General features: G+C 41.8%; 1 protein-coding gene across 3 annotated transcripts in view; it reads right to left on the bottom strand.

Annotated features, from left to right (window-relative positions):
• itga1 (integrin, alpha 1) overlaps positions 1-20,396 on the bottom strand; it is a 235,270-nt gene that overhangs the window by 171,859 nt on the left and 43,015 nt on the right. For all 3 annotated transcript variants that reach the window (XM_043688299.2, XM_087989320.1, XM_087989321.1), the window contains exons 4-7: positions 20,043-20,131; positions 17,200-17,314; positions 8,079-8,206; positions 2,282-2,430 (exon numbers count right to left, since the gene is read on the bottom strand). In XM_043688299.2, coding sequence (XP_043544234.2) covers positions 2,282-2,430; positions 8,079-8,206; positions 17,200-17,314; positions 20,043-20,131 — 481 coding nt within the window. The remainder of the gene's footprint in view (positions 1-2,281; positions 2,431-8,078; positions 8,207-17,199; positions 17,315-20,042; positions 20,132-20,396) is intronic.

A 20,396-nucleotide genomic window follows, 5' to 3' on the forward strand; every position in this document is an offset into this window, starting at 1 on the left:
AGACCTCTTGTTCATTGAAAGCAGTAGCACAGCAGGCCCGTGGGGATCAGTCCATAAAAGGTCTGTTTGTTCTATTACTTCAGTAGCTGTATATCCTTGTTTGGAAGAGTGGAGGATCTGTTTCTAGTTGTTAACTCTCTCCAGAATTAGCATTCAACTCTAAAAGGCCTTAACTGTAATCTTACTAAACATTTCACAGCTTTCACAGACTCCAACAGTGCCTAATAACATGGGTGGAAGAGAACTGTTAAATTGGTCAGGAGCCCTCACTGTAGTAATATATGTTGGCTGCCCCGTGTTAGTCCTGTTGTTGATTGGCAGCTCGTCTTACTGAGGCCTTCAATTTCCAGAGTTCCTGATGCTATTTAAAGACAGGCTGTGCCACTAAATGGGAAGGTGCACTTTGGCTGCATGTAACCTGAAAGCAGCCAAAGACACCGATTGTTCAAATTAAACAGCTCAACGCTTGGCTTCTGTATCTGAAGGGGATTATATCACAGACTCTGGAATACACTCACAGAGAGAAAGGTCTTTGATTTTAGTTTAGTGGAGCTCCTCATTCCTGTTTGGTCTGATATATTTAAGCAATGGCTTGATTGAGAATTCATGAGATTTTAGTTTACAAACTGACACACAAAACTGTTACAGACTACAGGGGAACCTAGAACTCGGGAACCAATTTAAAAATAGTGGTCTCCCATTTAAGATGGAAATTAGGAGGAATTTCTTCTTGCAGTAGGCTGTTCGTTTTTGGAATTCTCTTCCCCAGAGAGTCGTGGAGACAGGGTGATTGATTATATTCAAGGCTGAGTTTGACAGATTTTTAACTGAAAAGGACATCAAGGGCTATTAGAGGAAAGGAAGAAATAGAGCTAAGGCCATAAAAACTGCAATGATCTTATTGAATGGCCCATTAGTTTCAATGGGTCAACTGTGTCACAGATCATTGAAGGTAGCAGGGCAGGCTATGAGGCCATTAAAAAAGCATACAGAATACTTGTCTTCCTTAGACAAGGCATACATTACAAAAGCAACAAGAATGTGCTGGGATTGTACAAAACACTGGTAAGGACAAAACTAGAGTTATGGCCATCACATTATAGAAAGGACGTCACTGCACAACAGAGGGGATTCACCAGCGGCTGTCTGGGATGGCCGGTCTGAGCTGTGATAAATGATAGGGTATGCCCGAATTCAGTTCCTTGGAGTAGTGAAAATTGAGATGAGACCTGGCAGAGGTATATAAGATTATAAAAGGCAGAGATAGGATAGGGTGGATAGGAAGGTACTTTTTCTGTTAGTAGAGAGGTCAATAACCAAGCACATAGATTTAAGGTAAGAGGTAGAATGCTAAGACAAGAGTTTAGGAGAGATTCCTTTGACTCAGATGGTGATGGGAGTCTGGAACTCACTGCCTGGAAGGTTTCTCGTAACATTTAAGTAACACTGAGATATCCACTTGCGTTGCCATAGCTTCTACGGGCCTACAGATGGAAAATGGGATTATTCTAGGTGACTGGCTCTGGCATAGTGGGCTAAATGGCTGCTTTCTATGCTGTAAATACCTATCAGTAGGAGTCTCTATGACCTCCTGCTTCTATTTCTTATGGTCTTATGTTTGCCAACATCACAGTGTTCTCTAATACTTGGAAATAGATTTTCCGCCAAATCCCCTAGTTTCTGCACTGAAACATGGATACTTGCACTTTGTAAACTTACGACGCTTCTATTTTTCAAAAGTAAATGTTGAATACAATGTCGATATTTGCAAGCCAATGTAATAGCCACACTTTCTAAGATGAATTCACAGAATAATATTAAACCATGCTGGGGATATTTGGAAGGAGAACAATCACAATACATTGATACAATTGTGTCATTTCATTGTTTTGGACAAAGTGCTTTTAAAGCATTTCCATGACATGTATCAAATCTTAATACTGACAGAATCATTGTAATATTCTAATTCACTCCTTACCAGTTTAATAGAAGATGCAAAAAGTGGACAGACTTATTAAGGATAACAATATGTTAATGTTCACAGAAGACAATATCTAGGCAGCTCTCATTTAAGTTACTCTATTTATCATACAGATCTTTTGACTACAGGTGGTGAACCAAACTGAACCACAACAAAAACCTCATATTAAAAATATATTCTTATAGAGCTTTGCCTGAAAAACTTTAGCCATGCTTAAATATCACCATCAGTTCTCTTCATGTAAACTCATATACATTAGAGAGTAACTATAAGCTAGTGATTAGGATACAAAGCACTAACCTGGCATACTCAATTCCAAGGGCTGTTTTTGTCTCATTTCCACCCCACTGCTTTATCTCTTTAGCAGCTTCCACAAGATCCTCTGTTGTGCTGTACTGATTGAGACTGACTTCATGTGTGACTTGATGGCCATATTGCATAATTCCAACCTAAATTATTTGTGCAAGAAATAACATTACTGCAATAAAACCATAAGCATCCTTCAATTCTTATAAATTCAGGGAAAGCACAACAAAACAGTGGACCAGTTTCTTACATCAGCAAAATAATTGTAAGGCATTTTGCTGTCCTAGTGGTATTTTGCAGTATTGAACATAGTAACCAATATATTGAGTTACAGAACAACCCTGGTTAATCCGAATGATCAATTATTCGAATTTCGGATTATCCGAACAAGATCTCAAGGCCCCAGTATGGCTTTCTTTGTTTACGATCAGATCAGTTATTCAAACAATCAGTTTTCTGAACAAAATATTCCCTGCCAGTCTCATTTGGATAATCGAAGTTGTTCTGTATACTGTTTTGAGACCATACTCCTCAAAGATCTGTCAGTTACACCACCTCCATTGTTACATAAGACAATTGGAGTTCATCTTGGCCTAGAGCCCAGGGTCGGTATTATTGTAACCATTCACTAGCTTGGTGGACTTGGTTGCAGCTACTGGCCTTGGATCTTGTTCCTTTCATTTGAGAGGCTGAAAGTGGGGAAGTAACACTACTCAGGGTGTTTTCTCCAGTTCCACCCCACTGCCACCACGGCCCTTGTAGAAGGCATTTGTTATAGTACCACATATGAGTCATTTCATGGAATGTTTCTTGTATTGGAGGAAGTTCCACCTCAGAGAGCTGTCAGCCGATCAAATTACAAAATAGGTCCTCAGTCACGGCTGGGACTACAGATAATCCCCTGATTATAAGTGTGAGGATCTCAGGATCAGATAAGGGCTCAAGCCTTATGCCAGGAGCTGTAATCAAGATCCCATGGACAACACAGTGTGCATGAAGTGGCCGGAGACAAACTTGGAAAAGTCAATGGGGATAGGATTAGCTGGGAGGGTGCAAACATTTTGGAAATGCTTTTAAATTGGGACAAGTGGGCCCCTAGATGAGATGCCCCCACGTTTCCCACCCAGAACTCAAGGACAATGACTTGTTGAGCTTGCCCCATCTTAAGCTCTTGCCCCTTGTCTCAGAGTTGCCACCATGCATGAGTAGCCCCTAGGCAACCATTCTGTAGCCACTTAAAGGCTTCAGTTCAGGCAAGGCCAAGTGACCTAAGTCTCACCTGCACAGCACCCCACCTATAAATTTCTGACAGGTTGTGGATGAATGGGTAAGTGGCATGAATAATGTACTTCCAACCCACAAACCCATTGACTGAGAACCATAAAATATTGGTCCCAGATTTTATTGCAAGAGAAAAGATGAAATGTTACAGATGAGTTCCCAAGTTACAGTTTTACATTCAGAAAACATAGGATCAATTATTTTTCAAATTAAAGTGACATATTCTTAATGAAGGGATAAGACTGCTTTAAGAGCTCAGTGTGACTCCTCAACTTAAATACGCACACAAATCCTGATGTGTGGTATTTGGTCTTTGGCTTTGGAGTATGTATGCTTGAATATCTTTAACAATATTATATTCCAGTCATGTGTTTGCATTGCTGAAACATACAGAAAGTGACTGGATTTCATGAGGATGCAGAGATAAATAAAACAAAATCAGCAGAAGGTGATGGAAAGCTGCCATACTACTGTCAGCAAAAGATAATCCAGAAGGTTGCTGTAGGAGTTTCCTCCTGGAACAAGCTGTCTTGTCGAGCTTCCTGTATAAGGAGCAGAAGCTGATCAAGACCAGATGTTCAAAAGCTGCATTTATAGCATGCAGAGAGACAGTAACTTGCAAGTCACAGCTGCAATACTCTTGTTTCTGCTCTTACAGAGCATGTAGTGTTTATGCTAAAGGTAGCACCATGGTACAAGAGACAGGGCTTTCGGAAAAAAAATTATCGAACAAACATTGGGGATAATATTTACAGTAACAAACACAACAAAACCCATGTTTCTTAATTGCATAATGGTATGGGATCAGAATACATTTCCTGTATAGTTATGTTGATTTATTAATCTATTTATGCAGGAAAAGAATTATTTTGGGCAACGAAATGAGTGCTGGGTTGACACCACCTAATATCATTTTCACAATTTCTTTGCATGCACAATTTTCATCTCAAGTACGCAAGAGATTAAGCACAATTCAATTCAAATGAACTGGAACAAATCCTACAATGCCCTTTGTATGGTTCGAAGCTTTCCTAACCATGGGCACTAAGATCAGCAGGCAGGACAACTGGTGACATTAATTGATCCAAGAGATTGAGAGAAGAAAATTTTCATAGATTCCCTACAGAGTGGAAACAGGCCATTTGGCCCATCAAGTCCACATGAACCCTCCGAAGATCATCCCACCCAGACCCAGCCTCCTACCCCTGCAACCCCATATTTCCTATGGCTAACCTCCCTAGCGTGCACATCCCTGGACACTATGGGCAGTTTAGCATAAGCAATCCATCTAACCTGACTGTGGGTGAAAATCAGAGCACCTGGAGCAAACCCACGCAGACGCAGGGCAAATGTACAAACTCTGCACAGACAACTGCCCAAGAGTGGAACTGAACCCGGGTCTGTGGCACTGTGAGGCAGCAATGCAAACCTCTGAGCCACCGTACCATCACTTTGTTTCAAAAACGTTGTCTGCATTGCTGTAGTAACAGATAATTCCCTCCAACAACAAACGGGGTTATGTGCTGGCAGCAAAATCATTGCTACAACTCACTGAAATCACACTGATTGAAGGAAATAAAGCAGGGACAGCATTGAGGCCACTGGATACCTATCCCATCCCCACAATCAGCTTCATTACAAGATGACCTGTCCCTGTGAGATCAAGAGCTGCCATTGGTGCCACAAAAGAGTTGGCCTGCCATCTAATCTCCTACCTTTGGTCTGCAGTGATACAAAACTAACTCTTGATGGAAACATGCCCATACAATAGGAAATGGTGATCAGTAAGCTTTGCTTTAATCATTCTTTACCTCACTTTCTCCTGATGATACTGCTTGGCTGATGTTTTGCTGACATGTGGTGGTCATGGCCACTGACACCTCTTTGAAATGGTCATCTTTCATATTGGAACTGAGGGAGTGAATATTCACAGCATATTCACAGTGAAAGGATATAACAGAAATGTGCTGTCCTGCGCTAACCTCTTGAAAAATAGTGTATGACTATTCACTCCTCAGTGAAAGATATCTGCTATCCTTTTCTGGTCTACATGTGACTCCAAACCAGAACCCCACTCAGTTACAGCTTGATCTACCCAGCCTATGGGGATGGTCAATAAGTATCAGCAGCATCCACATCCCAAGAACGGCTTTTCAATAAGAAGGAACTCATTCTTTTCTCCAAGTGAATATTTCTTCCATTGGTCACCAGTCTCAGTTATGGCACCACGGCAAAATACTGAGACAAACATTTATCTCATAAAGTGGGAAGAAAGGTCAGGGATGCTTTTGTGAAGTAAAACTAGCAGAAATGGAAAAATAGAAAATATCATGAATAGAAAGGCCAATGCTCAAACAATACAAAAACAAATAACTTGAAGGAAAACATTCAGCCATTGGCACTGAGAAAAACACTTATAGGCTACAATATAATGTATGGGGAACACACATAACTGACATTGGCTGCGCATGGAAATTCAGAATTGCCTCATCCCTTGCTATATTTCTCTTATAGCAAGAGTGAAGGGAATAGAAGCAAACACAGGAGTTTAAAAGCAGGCTACTTCTGACACTCAAAGAGCACTTGTGCAATCAAATCAATTCCAGTTACTTATGGCAATTGCATATTTGGCACTCTTTAGATCAGCAAACTGCTGTTAGAAAAAGTTCATTTTTCCTGGGTTCCAAGCTCATATTCAAATAGTGAAGTTTTAGACAAGACAGCAGTTACTGACTGTGCTAAATTAACATATTAACTACAGAAAAACACACAGTCTTGGAGGAGTGCAGCAGGCTTATTTCTCCAGCAGAAAGCTATGTGCAGACTGAGTTGGACAGGAGGAATGCGGTTTTGTCTGTCTGAGGAGGACCGTTACAAATGCCTTGTATGGTATCAGTGTCTGTAATGTTGCTTTATGCTGTAAAATTGCTCAATGAATTATCTGTCAGCCAAGAACTTCAGTTGAAAAGACGGAAGTGAATGTTCACTGATGTTAGGCTACATTGGGCAAATAAATTAAATAAAATTAAAACAACTGAAGCAGTGATGTGAATATAGCCTTGATGTCATTTCCAGAAGTTGATATTTTCTTTCAAAAAGGTATTATTCCATTATCTTATGGCACATACTAATTTTCCATATTAATTTTGAACATAAATCACTTGGGTTCTGCAGTTTGGACTATTTCGTTGTTTTGTGCATCAATCAGTTGAAGTGGCTTTATCAAAGACTTTTCCTCATTTCTCAAATAACAGGGAATTGAGAGAAAGTGGCCCATCATTACTGCAAAAAACACAGCATGCCCAGCACAGAACTAAATATAAGACATTACTCCAACAAGTGATTCAGACATGCTGAAGAAAATGAATGCTTTCTGTTTTAATGAGCCATACATACTGTTTAACTGATGCATGCATGCAGCATGTTCATCACAGACTTCAAAAGCTTGGCTCTGTTACGGCATAAACAATACTGCACTTCTGCAAATTTCAAGCCAGATGGTAAACAAGTAGCCCATGGCACCTTGTTATTTGGCAATTTTCTCTTCATTCATGTTCTGTTCGTGCTGCTATGTGGCTGAGTGTAAACATACATTTGTACTTGTAGGGATAGTAAGGGCCATAGAAAGAGAAAGAATAAACCTCCAATTAGGCTCAGTTGGTTAGATTTTCTGCTGGCAGTGAGCAGCTCTGCTTTGTAGTATGTATTATGGTGGATGGGTGATAATATTTGAATTTGTATCCAGTGGCATTCGGAATGTCAACCGTGGCTTTATGTTATAGCCATAATCTCTGCATTATCTGACCCAAATGCAATTGGCATTGGACAAATCTGATTAGAGAGATGAATATGTGACTCAAAAGCTGCGTTGGGAGGAGTGAGTCCAATTTGTGGGACACTGGCATCAATACTGAGGAAAGTGGAACCTGTTCCATTGGGATGGCCCCTATCTGACCTGTGCTAGAGCGGTGTTCTTGCTAATTACATAACTAGAGAAGTAGAGGGGTCAGAGATTGGTCAGTCATGTCTCGGGGCTGCTCACTGAAGTCGGTCAGTGGTCTGGGGCAAATACAGTACTGATTATTCGTACGTCAATCATTGAGGAGGGTTCAAGGGGGAGAGTTACAGGACTACTACCAAAAGGATGGGATTAAGGCTGAAGATGACTCACCAATACGTCACATTCACTCTGTATCCACCTTCCGAAAAGGGTCATGCACTACCACCCTCACTACTGCCTACATAGACCCTCATTTGCTATTATCCACCCCAATACCTGACATCACGAGCATTGTGTGCCTTCTGTGCTGCCTCCCCATCTGCACCGAGTGTACATTCAGAGTCTGTCCCAGTGCCTTCAAAACTAGCTTTCCTGCTTCAGTGAATAAATCCTTTTTGGGATTACTTGCAGCAGAGACTGTTATGATTCTTGTACAAATTATCTTTCAGACCAGTTGAATAAGTAGTTAAACCAACACAAATATTTAAATAAAACAAGTATTTGGCTGACCTGGGTTTGCTGAGGACCAATTTCAATTTTTTCCAGCAGTTTTATAAGGAAGTTGTTAACGCTAGTCCAAGGATATATGCTGTTCGAACCATCAAGTACAATCACAATATCAAGCCGTGACTTGCAAGCTGCAATTACAAGTTGTTGCACTTTTAAATTAGAAACTAACATTCAACAATATTTTTAAAGAGCAGTACAATAACAAATGCAGGCAACTTTGAAATTCAAGCACAACTTGGGTATGCAAAAGGGAGATTAACCAAATGTGATGCCAGTGGGCTATCTCACCAACCAACGACAGAAATTAGAGTTATTATTTTTGGGTGGTCGCAATGACACTTATGGCTTAACAAGCTATTTGACTATTCTGTACAATTATTTTGCTTTTGGTAGTATGTGGGATGTAATGGTCACTCCTTACTCTATCTAAATGCATTATGGTTTGTACAGCAACTACACTGCCTAGGACCGTAAGAAACTATAGAGCATTGTGAACAAAGCCCAGTCCATCAACCTTCCATCTGTTGACTCCATCTACACTTTTCATTGTTTTAGGAAAGCAGCCAATATCATCAAAGACCCCTCCCACCCCAGTCATAATCTCTTCCAATCTCTTCCATCAGGCATAAGATACAAAAGCTTAAACACATGTACCAACAGATACAAGAACAGCTTCTTCTCTGCTGTTATTAGACTTCAGAATGGACCTCTAAAATTTCGCATCTAATGTTGATCTTGCTTTTTGTGGACCTCCTTTACAACCGTAGCTTTGTATTCCTTGTCCTGTAGAATCACCCTATGATCTTCATATGTTATGATCTCCAAGTAGTGCACGCAAAACAAGATTTTTCACTGTACTTAGGTACATGTTGCAATAATAAATCAAATCAAATCAAATCAATATACTCAAGAGTAACTTTTGCCTGACCCTGGTGATTTTCTAAAACCTCTTTCATTCACACTATTGTATATAACACTGTTCCCCAAATGTACATCTCCCACATGTATTGATTATTCCACTCAAACTGACTTGCTTGCGCATGATTGCTGATGTTATTGTTACATCATGAAGTACATCACCAACGTATTACCATGTCCATTCCCAATATACTACAGGTAACACAGGCCTGAGGTTTGAATTTCTGTTGTCGACAGGGAGACATTCCAGTGGAAGCATGGACTTACCAAATTGCCTTAACACTAGTTTGTTCAAACAAAATTGTTTAAGATAATTTATCACATAAAGAAAAACACAGTAATCAGAATTGTTCAGAAAAACAAACCTGTTTTATTCCGTCATTCCATGTAATAAGAGACACCAGGACATAAGACTCCTACCAGGAACTTTTGTGGAAAAGTTGAACTGTGCTACAATCAGATCCACAGCTCATCCTGCAGACCATTAGAGTCCTCATGCAGCAATCCTGCTGTACGGACAGTTCTGCTGGATTCCTGCAATGCAATAGTGGTTTGCCAAATGCTGATGCTTTTGGTCTGCCACAGTGACATCACATGGAGTCTCCATGAGATGAATATCTTCCATGTGGTGAAGGGAATGTTCCTGATGAAGAAGAATGATGATGAAGAAGGAAAGAGTATTAATCAGAGTCTCAGCCCGATCTTTTCAACTCTAGCTCACTCAAGAGCATTTCAGCCGAACATTCCCCAATCCTTGTTCCCATGGCTAACATATGTCCCTGTCCTTCAGCACACTCCCACTTCCACCAGTTAAACATGCCCAGTGAGGGAGCAGCCTTGCAATGCAGCTTGGTCCAGTTTATGTGCTAGAGCTCCAAGGTGCACCATTTAAATAAGTGCTTGCTGTAAGATGCTCAGATACATGCCATGATGATGTGAAGGAGGTTACACATGTCAGATGCCAATTGACTGTGGATGTGGAGTTCATGTAGTTGCTGTTCATACAGCGTGGCCTGAGCCTTAGGTGCCAGTTGTCCAAGATGGAGTTTCAGAGGAGCCAGCAGTAAGCAGGAGTTGCCAGGTACCTGCTCTGATTGGTTGGAAAATGTAATTTTTCGATCTCAAGAATGGTCTCACGCAACATCTTGCTGGATTTTCTCACACCTCTTGCTATAGCCCATGTAGTTCAGGGCCTGGGAAGATGTCGCACAATATGCAAATTGTAAAATAGACATTAAGATTGAACATATTGTGTTATCTTGAAATTTAAAGCAATTAAAATCAATGGGAAATGAATTGGCCAAGTGCAGAAGTGTTTGTAAAATGCATAAATATGGTATTACTTAGGAAAAAGCATTTAAAGACCAATATGAGTCAGTGCTGATAAATGTTTATGTTCATGCTCATACATCTAAATTTAAATCTTAGAAAAACATTGAAAATCCAAGGGTATGTATGCCTCCATTCATGTTGTTGCAGCAGTATTATAAACATGTTAGTAAAGATCTTTTTCAGATAAAACCAAAAATACAAATATTGTAGGAGGTCTTCTGTGATATCAAAGGTTTGCGAAGGCACCAGTTTAGCAGTGTTGACAAAGCTGACAGAAATCAGTGCTGTGGCCTGTCAAATTCAGGTTCACCTTAAGTTCATGAACTGGATTGAATGGAGAAATGCGTAACATGTTCTCCCAATGGAGAAGAAATATTATGTAATCTCAGCAAAACTGCAAAGAATGTCCATCTCCTGCTCCTTGACTCAGTATAATTCAAAATCATCCAAATTTTCTCTCTCGAAATCAAAAAAGAGATATGGTATGACACTGAGTCATCTGACAGATTGTACCACTGAGCACAGTAGCACCAAACTGGCTTCTGTTAAAGTCAGACCAGCCTATTTGATTTATCCTGAATATACATTTACACATTCATTTTCAAATTAGAAGGAAATGTATGGAAAGCAAACTTTTAAGTACTGGCAGGAAGAACAGAGTTTAGGAGTTGGATATATCAGCAATTTTATGCAGAGTCAAGCTGTGCCAACTCCCTGAAGTGTTGTCATTTTTCACAAGGTATATTTTTCAGGAGTGAAGGTTACTTGCTAGGAAATGGTCTGATAGCAACTTGTCTCATTATTTATCCACCTTAGTGATCCCTTTTTCTTAAATTTGCAGTTTTTCCAACAGCCACGGACCCCTCTGACAGCACAGGGGGTCTACCTAAAGCAGATTAGCTGCCCAGTTCAAGGAGGCAGCTCACCCACCACCTTCTCAACAGCAGTTAGGTATGGGCAATAAATATAGGACTGTCCTGCAACCTAAATCCCATGAGTGACTAAAGAAAAACTGGAAAATATTTGACTTTGTTGGGTAGATAATATGCTGTTGCAGCATTGGAACAGATAATTGAAGAAGCACAAGTCTTCAGTTGCCAACTGAAATGTTCAGGTTGCAAGTTTGCTCGCTGAGCTGGTAGATTTGATCTCAGACGTTTTGTCACCATGCTAGAAATCACAGTGCAGTGCAGTGGCCTGTCCTTGCAGGGTATTTTGTATATGATGTTTATTCTGCTGGCGTTGTTGGTACGTGGTCCTTTAAATTCATCAGGAGCTATTTCAGTGCGGTGGTAGGTTTGTGGGTTACCATGATGTCTAGGGGCCAGAGTAGTCTGGTCATCATCTCCGAGATGTCTTTAATGTATGGCAGGGTGGCAAAAGTCTCTGGCTGTGTTGTGTTGTCTTGTTTAGGCCTGTTCTGTAGGAATTGGTAGACTGTGCTTATCGGGTACCCATTGTTCCTGAATACATCATATAGGTGTTTTTCCTTGGTTTCTTGTAGTTCCAAGGTAATGCAGTGTGTTGTGGCTCATTTGAATAATATCCTGATGTCCTCAGAACACCTCTGAAGAAGGGTCATCAGACCTGAAACACTAACTCTGATTTCTCTTCACAAATGTTGCCAGACCTGCTGAGCTTTTCCAACAACTTCTGTTTCTGAATCTGGAACATGGCTGCTGTGTATGATTTTGCGAATAAAACCTTCTTCAAACAATTGCTTGTCTAATTTGTGAAGCATGTACATTTTCAGGAATTTTATATTAAGAAATGCATCATAAATATTCATAGTTCTTGAATATTTTGTAGGTTCGCCTGATCAGTTTCTGGATCCCCTGAGGTGTTCTCAGCCTACCAATGAGCAAATCCATCATGCAAACATTAAACTGAATTCAATTATCGCTACCTGGGTGATAGCGGTGAGACCAGAACTGATCTCAGTTCTTTTGGGTAGGAGAGCAAGAGAAGCATTCAGCATAGATTCCCACTTCTAATTGTTGCTGACAATGTATGCACATGCATTCTGCATGTCAATAGACTTGACTACAATCCTCCCATTATGGGAGGACACCATGACAAAACTCACTTTTATTTCTAACCCATAGCTAATTGTCTTTTTGGATGAAGCAGAGGAGAATAACAACAACCTCACAACCATAACCAATTTAGCCTAAGTCAGCATAATCAGCAGGGGCAGGGAAAAGTGTGGGATAAAGCTGTTGAAAGTAATGTTCTATGTAAAATTCTCAGCAAGACCTGTTTTCATCTTTGGTATTGCTACTGTACCCATCCACCAACTATAATTAGCTCATATGGAAGTTGTAAGCATATAAGAGACAAGGACACTGGAGGGATATTTTCCTCACAGTCATTCAATGAGACATTGTGAGGTGGAATTTAATGGCTCCTTCCTCCTTTGAGTCTTAGAATGGCTGGCTAATCTAGGTGTACATCATCCTCTGCTTGAGTCCCCTCATTTAAGTTGGGGACAGGGAAGCCAGAGATTGGCTTTGCTGCCATGAATACAAACAAGGATCATGTAAGGGCATCATCCAGGTAAAAACAATGACTGCAGATGCTGGAAACCAGATTCTGGATTAGTGGTGCTGGAAGAGCACAGCAGTTCAGGCAGCATCCAAGGAGCTTCGAAATCGACGTTTCGGGCAAAAGCCCTTCATCAGGGATAAAGGCAGTGAGCCTGATGGGTGGAGAGATAAGCTAGAGGAGGGTGGGGGTGGGGAGAAAGTAGCATAGAGTACAATGGGTGAGTGGGGGAGGGGATGAAGGTGATAGGTCAGGGAGGAGAGGGTGGAGTGGATAGGTGGAAAAGGAGATAGGCAGGTAAGACAAGTCCGGACAAGTCATGGGGACAGTGCTGAGCTGGAAGTTTGGAACTAGGGTGAGGTGGGGGAAGGGGAAATGAGGAAACTGTTGAAGTCCACATTGATGCCCTGGGGTTGAAGTGTTCCGAGGCGGAAGATGAGGCGTTCTTCCTCCAGGCGTCTGGTGGTGAGGGAACGGTGGTGAAGGAGGCCCAGGACCTCCATATCCTCGGCAGAGTGGGAGGGGAGTTGAAATGTTGGGCCACGGGGCGGTGTGGTTGATTGGTGCGGGTGTCCCGGAGATGTTCCCTCAAGCGGTCTGCTAGGAGGCGCCCAGTCTCTCCAATGTAGAGGAGACCGCATCGGGAGCAATGGATACAATAATGATATTAGTGGATGTGCAAGTAAAACTTTGATGGATGTGGAAGGCTCCTTTAGGGCCTTGAATAGAGGTGAGGGAGGAAGTGTGGGTGCAGGTTTTACAGTTCCTGCGGTGGCAGGGGAAAGTGCCAGGATGGGAGGGTGGGTTGTAGGGGAGCGTGGACCTGACCAGGTAGTCACGGAGGGAATGGTCTTTGCGGAAGGCGGAAAGGGGTGGGGAGGGAAATATATTCCTGGTGGTGGGGTCTGTTTGGAGGTGGCGGAAATGTTGGCGGATGATTTGGTTTATGCGAAGGTTGGTAGGGTGGAAGGTGAGCACCAGGGGCGTTCTGTCCTTGTTACGGTTGGAGGGGTGGGGTCTGAGAGCGGAGGTGCGGGATGTGGACGAGATGCGGAGGGCATCTTTAACCACGTGGGAAGGGAAATTGCGGTCTCTAAAGAAGGAGGCCATCTGGTGCGTTCTGTGGTAGAACTGGTTCTCCTGGGAGCAGATACGGTGGAGGCAGAGGAATTGGGAATACGGGATGGCATTTTTGCAAGAGATAGGGTGGGAAGAGGTGTAATCCAGGTAGCTGTGGGAGTCGGTGGGTTTGTAAAAAAATGTCAGTGTCAAGTCGGTCGTCATTAATGGAGATGGAGAGGTCCAGGAAGGGGAGGGAGGTGTCAGAGATGGTCCAGGTAAATTTAAGGTCAGAGTGGAATGTGTTGGTGAAGTTGATGAATTGCTCAATGTCCTCGCGGAAGCACGAGGTGGCCCCAATGCAGTCATCAATGTAGCGGAGGAAGAGGTGGGGAGTGATGCCAGTGTAATTACGGAAGTTCAACTGCTCTACGTAGCCAACAAAGAGACAGGCATAGCTGGGGCCCATACGTGTGCCCATGGCTACCCCTTTGGTCTGGAGGAAGTGGGAGGATTCAAAGGAGAAATTGTTAAGGGTGAGGACCAGTTCGGCCAAACGAATGAGAGTGTCGGTGGAAGGGTACTGTTGGGGACGTCTGGAAGGGACAAAACGGAGGGCTTGGAGGCCCTGTTCATGGCGGATGGAGGTGTAGAGGGATTGGATATCCATGGTGAAGATGAGGCGTTGGGGGCCAGGGAAACAGAAGTCTTGGAGGAGGTGGAGGGCGTGGGTGGTGTCTCGAACGTATGTGGGGAGCTCCTGGACTAGGGGGCAATAGGACAGTGTTGAGGTAGGTAGAGATGAGCTCAGTGGGGCAGGAGCATGCTGAGACAATGGGTCGGCCAGGGTGGTCAGGCTTGTGGATCTTGGGAAGGAGGTAGAACCGGGCAGTGCGGGGTTCCCGGACTATGAGGTTGGAAGCTGTGGGTGGGAGATCTCCTGAGGTGATGAGGTTCTGCATTGTCTGGGAGATGATGGTTTGGTGATGGGGAGTGGGGTCATGGTCGAAGGGGCAGTAGGAAGAGGTGTCCTCGAGTTGGCGTTTGGCTTCAGCGGTGTAAAGGTCACTAGGAACCAAGGTTTGGGATCAGGCCATCAGGAGGTCTGTCTCTGGGCTCAGATGAGGTGTTTAGATTAGATTAGATTAGATTACAGTGTGGAAACAGGCCCTTCGGCCCAACAAGTCCACAACGACCCGCCAAAGTGTAACCCACCCAGACCCATTCCCCTACATTTACGTCTTCACCTAACACAATGGGCAATTTAGCATGGCCTATTCACCTAATCTGCACATTTTTTGGATGGTGGGAGGAAACCGGAGCACCCGGAGGAAACCCACGCAGACACGGGGAGAATGTGCAAACTCCACACAGGGCCCTTTTGCCTGGGCACCCAATAGTGCATGATGGGTTGCACTGCTGATAGAGACTGACCTCACTATAAGAGTCATCCTGCCTCCCCACTGTCTTCCCTACCCATGATGAGATATACATAACTTGTCCCTGAAGCACCACCCTCCCCCATTCATCTTCTTCTTTGGCCTCCATCCTTTGCTGTTGCTCGAGCTCGCCTGCTGTCTCAAAACCATGGCCTCTGCACTCAATGGCTATGCTGGAGTTGTAGAGCTGGTGGTCCACTAATTGGGCAGCAACTCGAAAGGCAAGGTCTTAGCCTTCAGAGGAACAAAAACGCCCAAGATAAGATAGTGACCAAGCAGGAGATATTTAACTTCATTGGGGCTTCTGGATCTAGATGCGGGGATGCTATCATTCGCTTTCTGGCCTGTGCTTGACATTACTATAAATCTACTCCCCTGTGCTGTTCTCATAGAAAACAAACATCTGGGAAAGGTGGAACTTGTTTTGTCATTAATGTTGATGTAGAACAAATGGATTAGCTCTCTAAAGGCCATGTCATTAAAATGAAAGGCTGGGGATGAATTCAACTTTAGCCCTATCCAAACATTTTATAAACATGCAGGTAGAGTTTTGCCTCATTGAAGTCACAGCAAAATCCATGCATTAAACATGATTTCAACAAATATTAACTGTGGTATTACTAAAGTTGATAAATTGGCATATGGCAGAAGCTATATTAGACTCTTTTGTTTTTGCTTAGTATTCCATTACTGTCAGAATGAATTTCACTGGGTAAGAATTTATTAAAAGCATTTGAAGGGAAATCTACTTGAAAAAAAGAGATTGAAAAAAAAAATCTGTTAAAATCAATTCCAAACATTGTTGAGGAAAAGTTTCTTTGTGCTGTAGTTTGTTATAAAAATTAAAGATTCAAAACGCCAAAAATACACTTATAATTTGCTATGACTTGTACAAAAACCTGATGCAATAAATGAGCCAGAGCAATACCAAAACAAAATACATGCATGCTGGAAATCTGAAATAAAAATAGAAAATGCTGCAATACTCAGCCACTCTGGCAGTATCTTTGGAGAGACAGAAACAGACTTTCATGAATGTCTGAATGCAGCTTTTGTCTCTTTACTTCTCCTAACACCACTCCCTTTGGCTACCAATCTACTCCCTATCACAGAGCTTTCATTCTTTTGTCTCCCTCCTGCTTTCCATTTGTAGAAATCCAATGACAGTTTTAACCTTTCTGAGTCCTGATGATTGCAGTGATTGAAAACTTTAACTCTGAAACTGAATCTGAAATATTAACTCTCTTTCCCTGTCCACAGATAGTGCCAGACCTACTTAATGTTTCCAATATTTTCTGTTTTCTTTTGCATTTGAGTGTTAGTTTACTTCTGGGTCACTGAGCAAGTCTCTATCAGATTACTTAATGAAGATAATTTTCTTGAGAGAAAGAATATTCCCTAATCTTGTGTTAATTCATCAATTCAAAGACATTGGATTGATGCTATTTGCCTTTCTTCAAATTTTACTGGCTTGAACATCATTTCTCAATGTAAGAGCCAAAAAAAGGCCAAGTAAACAGATCAACATTTTTGTTAAAGTGCACATACATACAGATACATCTAAAAGCTGCTACTACAAACATGGCAATGACATATGCAAGTATCTTCTGAGTAAGCGTTTTTTAACATCATTGTTTGTTTTTTCAGCAAGTCCCTTTATGGGAAATGTTTAATGAAAAATAATCAAACAATCTGTGGGTTGCTTTTATTCCTGAATATGGAGACTATTTCTCCCTAAATTGGAAATTGTGCTGAACACAGATGCCATATATGTTCACTTTATTGAAATCTGTTAAGTTATACAGAATCAAGCTCTTTGGCTTACATACCTTTCACTGTAGGCGCTACTGTGTTTACAGCTTGGAAAGTGGAGCTTACATTCAAACAGGCACCAGCTGCATAATATAGACCTCCACACTTGTAAGAATAAAGTGGTCCACATGTCTGAAATTTTTTTAAAAAGAGCAACAAACATCGTTTAGAATATCAGTAAAACAGTATATAATCTTTTCCTTCTCCATCCCCGAATTTCTTTTCACTCCCAGTGATTGAAACTTGGAAAAGTTTGTTGGAGCTTAATATCCCCTTGTAATTTACGAATTGCTACCATTCTAAATGTGTGTACCTAGACAGTGAAGTTAGACTATTTAACCATGGAGCCAAAATCCATTTTATCTGACATTAATACGGGACACTAAAGCACTTGCACATAGGAAATCTCAGAGGTAGGTGGAAGGGTACAGTTTGCTTGTGTTAGTTACACAATGCCATGGGGTGTGGGCAGAGTGGCATAACTTAGAGTGAAAAGCATGAGGAGCCATGAGAGGTGAGTAGGGGGTTGGCAAAGGGGCATTGGTATAACCTTTTTGGATTTACCATTCAAAAGGTTCCCTCATCCAGCCTGCAATTCATGATATCTCAGAGGGACCATAAATTATGATTTCTTGAAAAGTTGGCTGAACTTCACAAAACTGAAGAGGGTGAGCAGGTACCTATTCCTGCAATCCTCAGATGCAGCTGGAAAGATTGGTGTTTCATGGTACAGGCCCAGACCTGCATCAGATCACACCCTTATCCTGCCTTGACAAAACACAGACTGGGAATCTTACAATTGGCTTCTACAGCTCACACCTTTAAAGATCGATAGAGTCTCTCCAACACTGTAAGAATCCAGCCTGCTGTGTTTTTGGGGGTTGTCAATGAGGAGGAGATGATAAACAGGTGGTGGCCAAGAATACAGGGCAACCTTGATTACCCAAATGACACGGGCAGGGAGTATTTTGTTCGGATAATCGAATGTTCAGATAACACAGTTTGCCCAAACATTGGGACCTTGAGATTTTGTTCGGATAATCCGAAATTTGGATAATCGATATTTGGATAATCAAGGTTGTACTGTAAATGCTTTTGATAATAGAAAGGGAAATAACTGCCTGGTTCTCTAGCTGTCATCTAATTTGTTAAGAGTGGAATCAGACGGTCCACCCCACTCACTGGATATTGAAAGAGAGGCAGTGGAGGAGGAAGGTGGGATGAATTGTGGAGGGAGGTCAAGAAGGGTGGAGAGGAATGGTTTACACTTAACACAACCACACTGCGTGTTATTTCTGATTTTGCTATGGGCTATTTTGATACTTACCAGAGCAAGCTCCTGATATAGGTATATATGGTTTCCAAAAATTTGAAAATGGATTTGAAGGACCATATCCATACTGAAGGACCTTGGGCAGAAAGACAGATTGAAGATGGGGAGGTAGTTTGCAATGATACCTTAGTCCAAATATGGGCAAGAGAACTGAACTTCAGAGGTGAGAGGAAAGCAATTGTCCTTGACTGAGTGTGGCATCAAGGGGCCCTAGGAAAACTAAGAGTAGGGGGAAAGTTCTCTACTAGTTGAAGTTATATCTACTGAAAAGGAAGGTGGTTTTTGGAGGTCAGTCAAATCAACTCCAGGATATTCTGCAGGAGTTCCTCAGGGTAGTGTTGTCAGCCCAACCATCTTGAGCTGTTCCGTTAATGACCTTCCCTTCATCATAAGATGCTGGATTCATTTTTGAGCAGCACATTGGCTGCAGAGGTTCAGGAGACAGCTCACCACCACTTCCTTCAGAGCAATTAGGAATGGATAATAAATGCTGGCCTAGCCAGCAACGCCCATATTCTAAAATCAAAATAAACAAAGAATAATTTGGAGAAATTTGCCAGGACATGCAATTCTGATCTCCTTCCTATCAGAAAGATGTTGTGATACTTGAAAGGGTTCAGAAAAGATTTACAAGGATGTTGCCAGGGTTGGAGGATCTGAGCTACAGGGAGAGGCTGAATATGCTGGGGCTGTTTTCCCCAGAGCGTCGGAGGCTGAGGGGTGACCTTATAGAGGTTTACAAAATTATGAGGGGCATGGATTGGATAAATAGACAAAGTCTTTTCCCTGGGGTCGGGGAGTCCAGAACTAGAGAGCATAGGTTTAAGGTGAGAGGGGAAAGATACAAAAGAGACCTAAGGGGCAACTTTTTCACGCAGAGGGTGGTACATGCATGGAATGAGTTGCCAGAGGAAGTGGTGGAGGTTAATACAATTGCAACATTTAAGAGGAATTTGGATGGGTATATGAATAGGAAGGGCTTCAAGGGATATGGGCTAGGTGCTGGCAGGTGGGACTAGATTGGGTTGGGATATCTGGTCGGCATGAACAGGTTGGACCGAAGGGTCTGTTTCCATGCTGTACATCTCTATGACTCTATGACTCTATGAGTCAAGTCTGGAAAACAAGTTCCTATGAATTGCCCCAAAATGCAGAAGAAACTTTATTGCTTGTTTCATAAGTCGAATGCATATCAGCTCAAATTGCACCATTTTGTTCATGTTATAGGTTTTTATATTAAACATCAATGGGAGTAAGCAATGACTGATATCTTTCACTATTATCCTGCCAATTCATTGAACACTTTCTCTATAGCTATATAGCTTGTCGTTGCAAAACTCTTGTTACAATTTTTCATTTTGTATTCAAAACCTGTCATTGTGATGGGTGCAGAGTTCACATCTTGTACTTGACAGAAAAAAAATGAACTTTCATGTATTTTTGTTTCTTTATGCATTCAGTGGAATTAAAGCAACTCTTATTTGGTAGTACTGTAAATACATTGAAAATGGAACTTAAGTTTCTCACCAGAAAGCCTGCTTTAGGATTTAATGCCAATGACATTCCCAAAGTCATATTGTCTTTAACCTCAGTGATGTTAGGAACAGTTAAAAACTCTGTAAAAAACAACAATGGAAATAGTGTGACTATGAGTTTTCTGCATAAATGTACCATTTACAATATTGTTGAGAACTATCAGATGTTTTGCAGTCTGGTTATGTTCTATCATCTATAGACTTACTTAGGACATTTTTGCTCTCAGTTATACAAGGAATGTAAGAAAGGAAGGAAGTCACCTAGTACCATTACCTCTCATTTTATCTCATGATCTCCTATATGGAATTAATGTGTATTATGTTGGAGTACAATTCCATAGTTTTC

The sequence above is a fragment of the Chiloscyllium plagiosum genome, unplaced genomic scaffold (genome assembly GCF_037043375.1).
Source record: "Chiloscyllium plagiosum isolate Xiang-an unplaced genomic scaffold, Cpla_swu_hap1 HiC_scaffold_1, whole genome shotgun sequence".
In the NCBI taxonomy this organism is placed as follows: Eukaryota; Metazoa; Chordata; class Chondrichthyes; order Orectolobiformes; family Hemiscylliidae; genus Chiloscyllium; species Chiloscyllium plagiosum.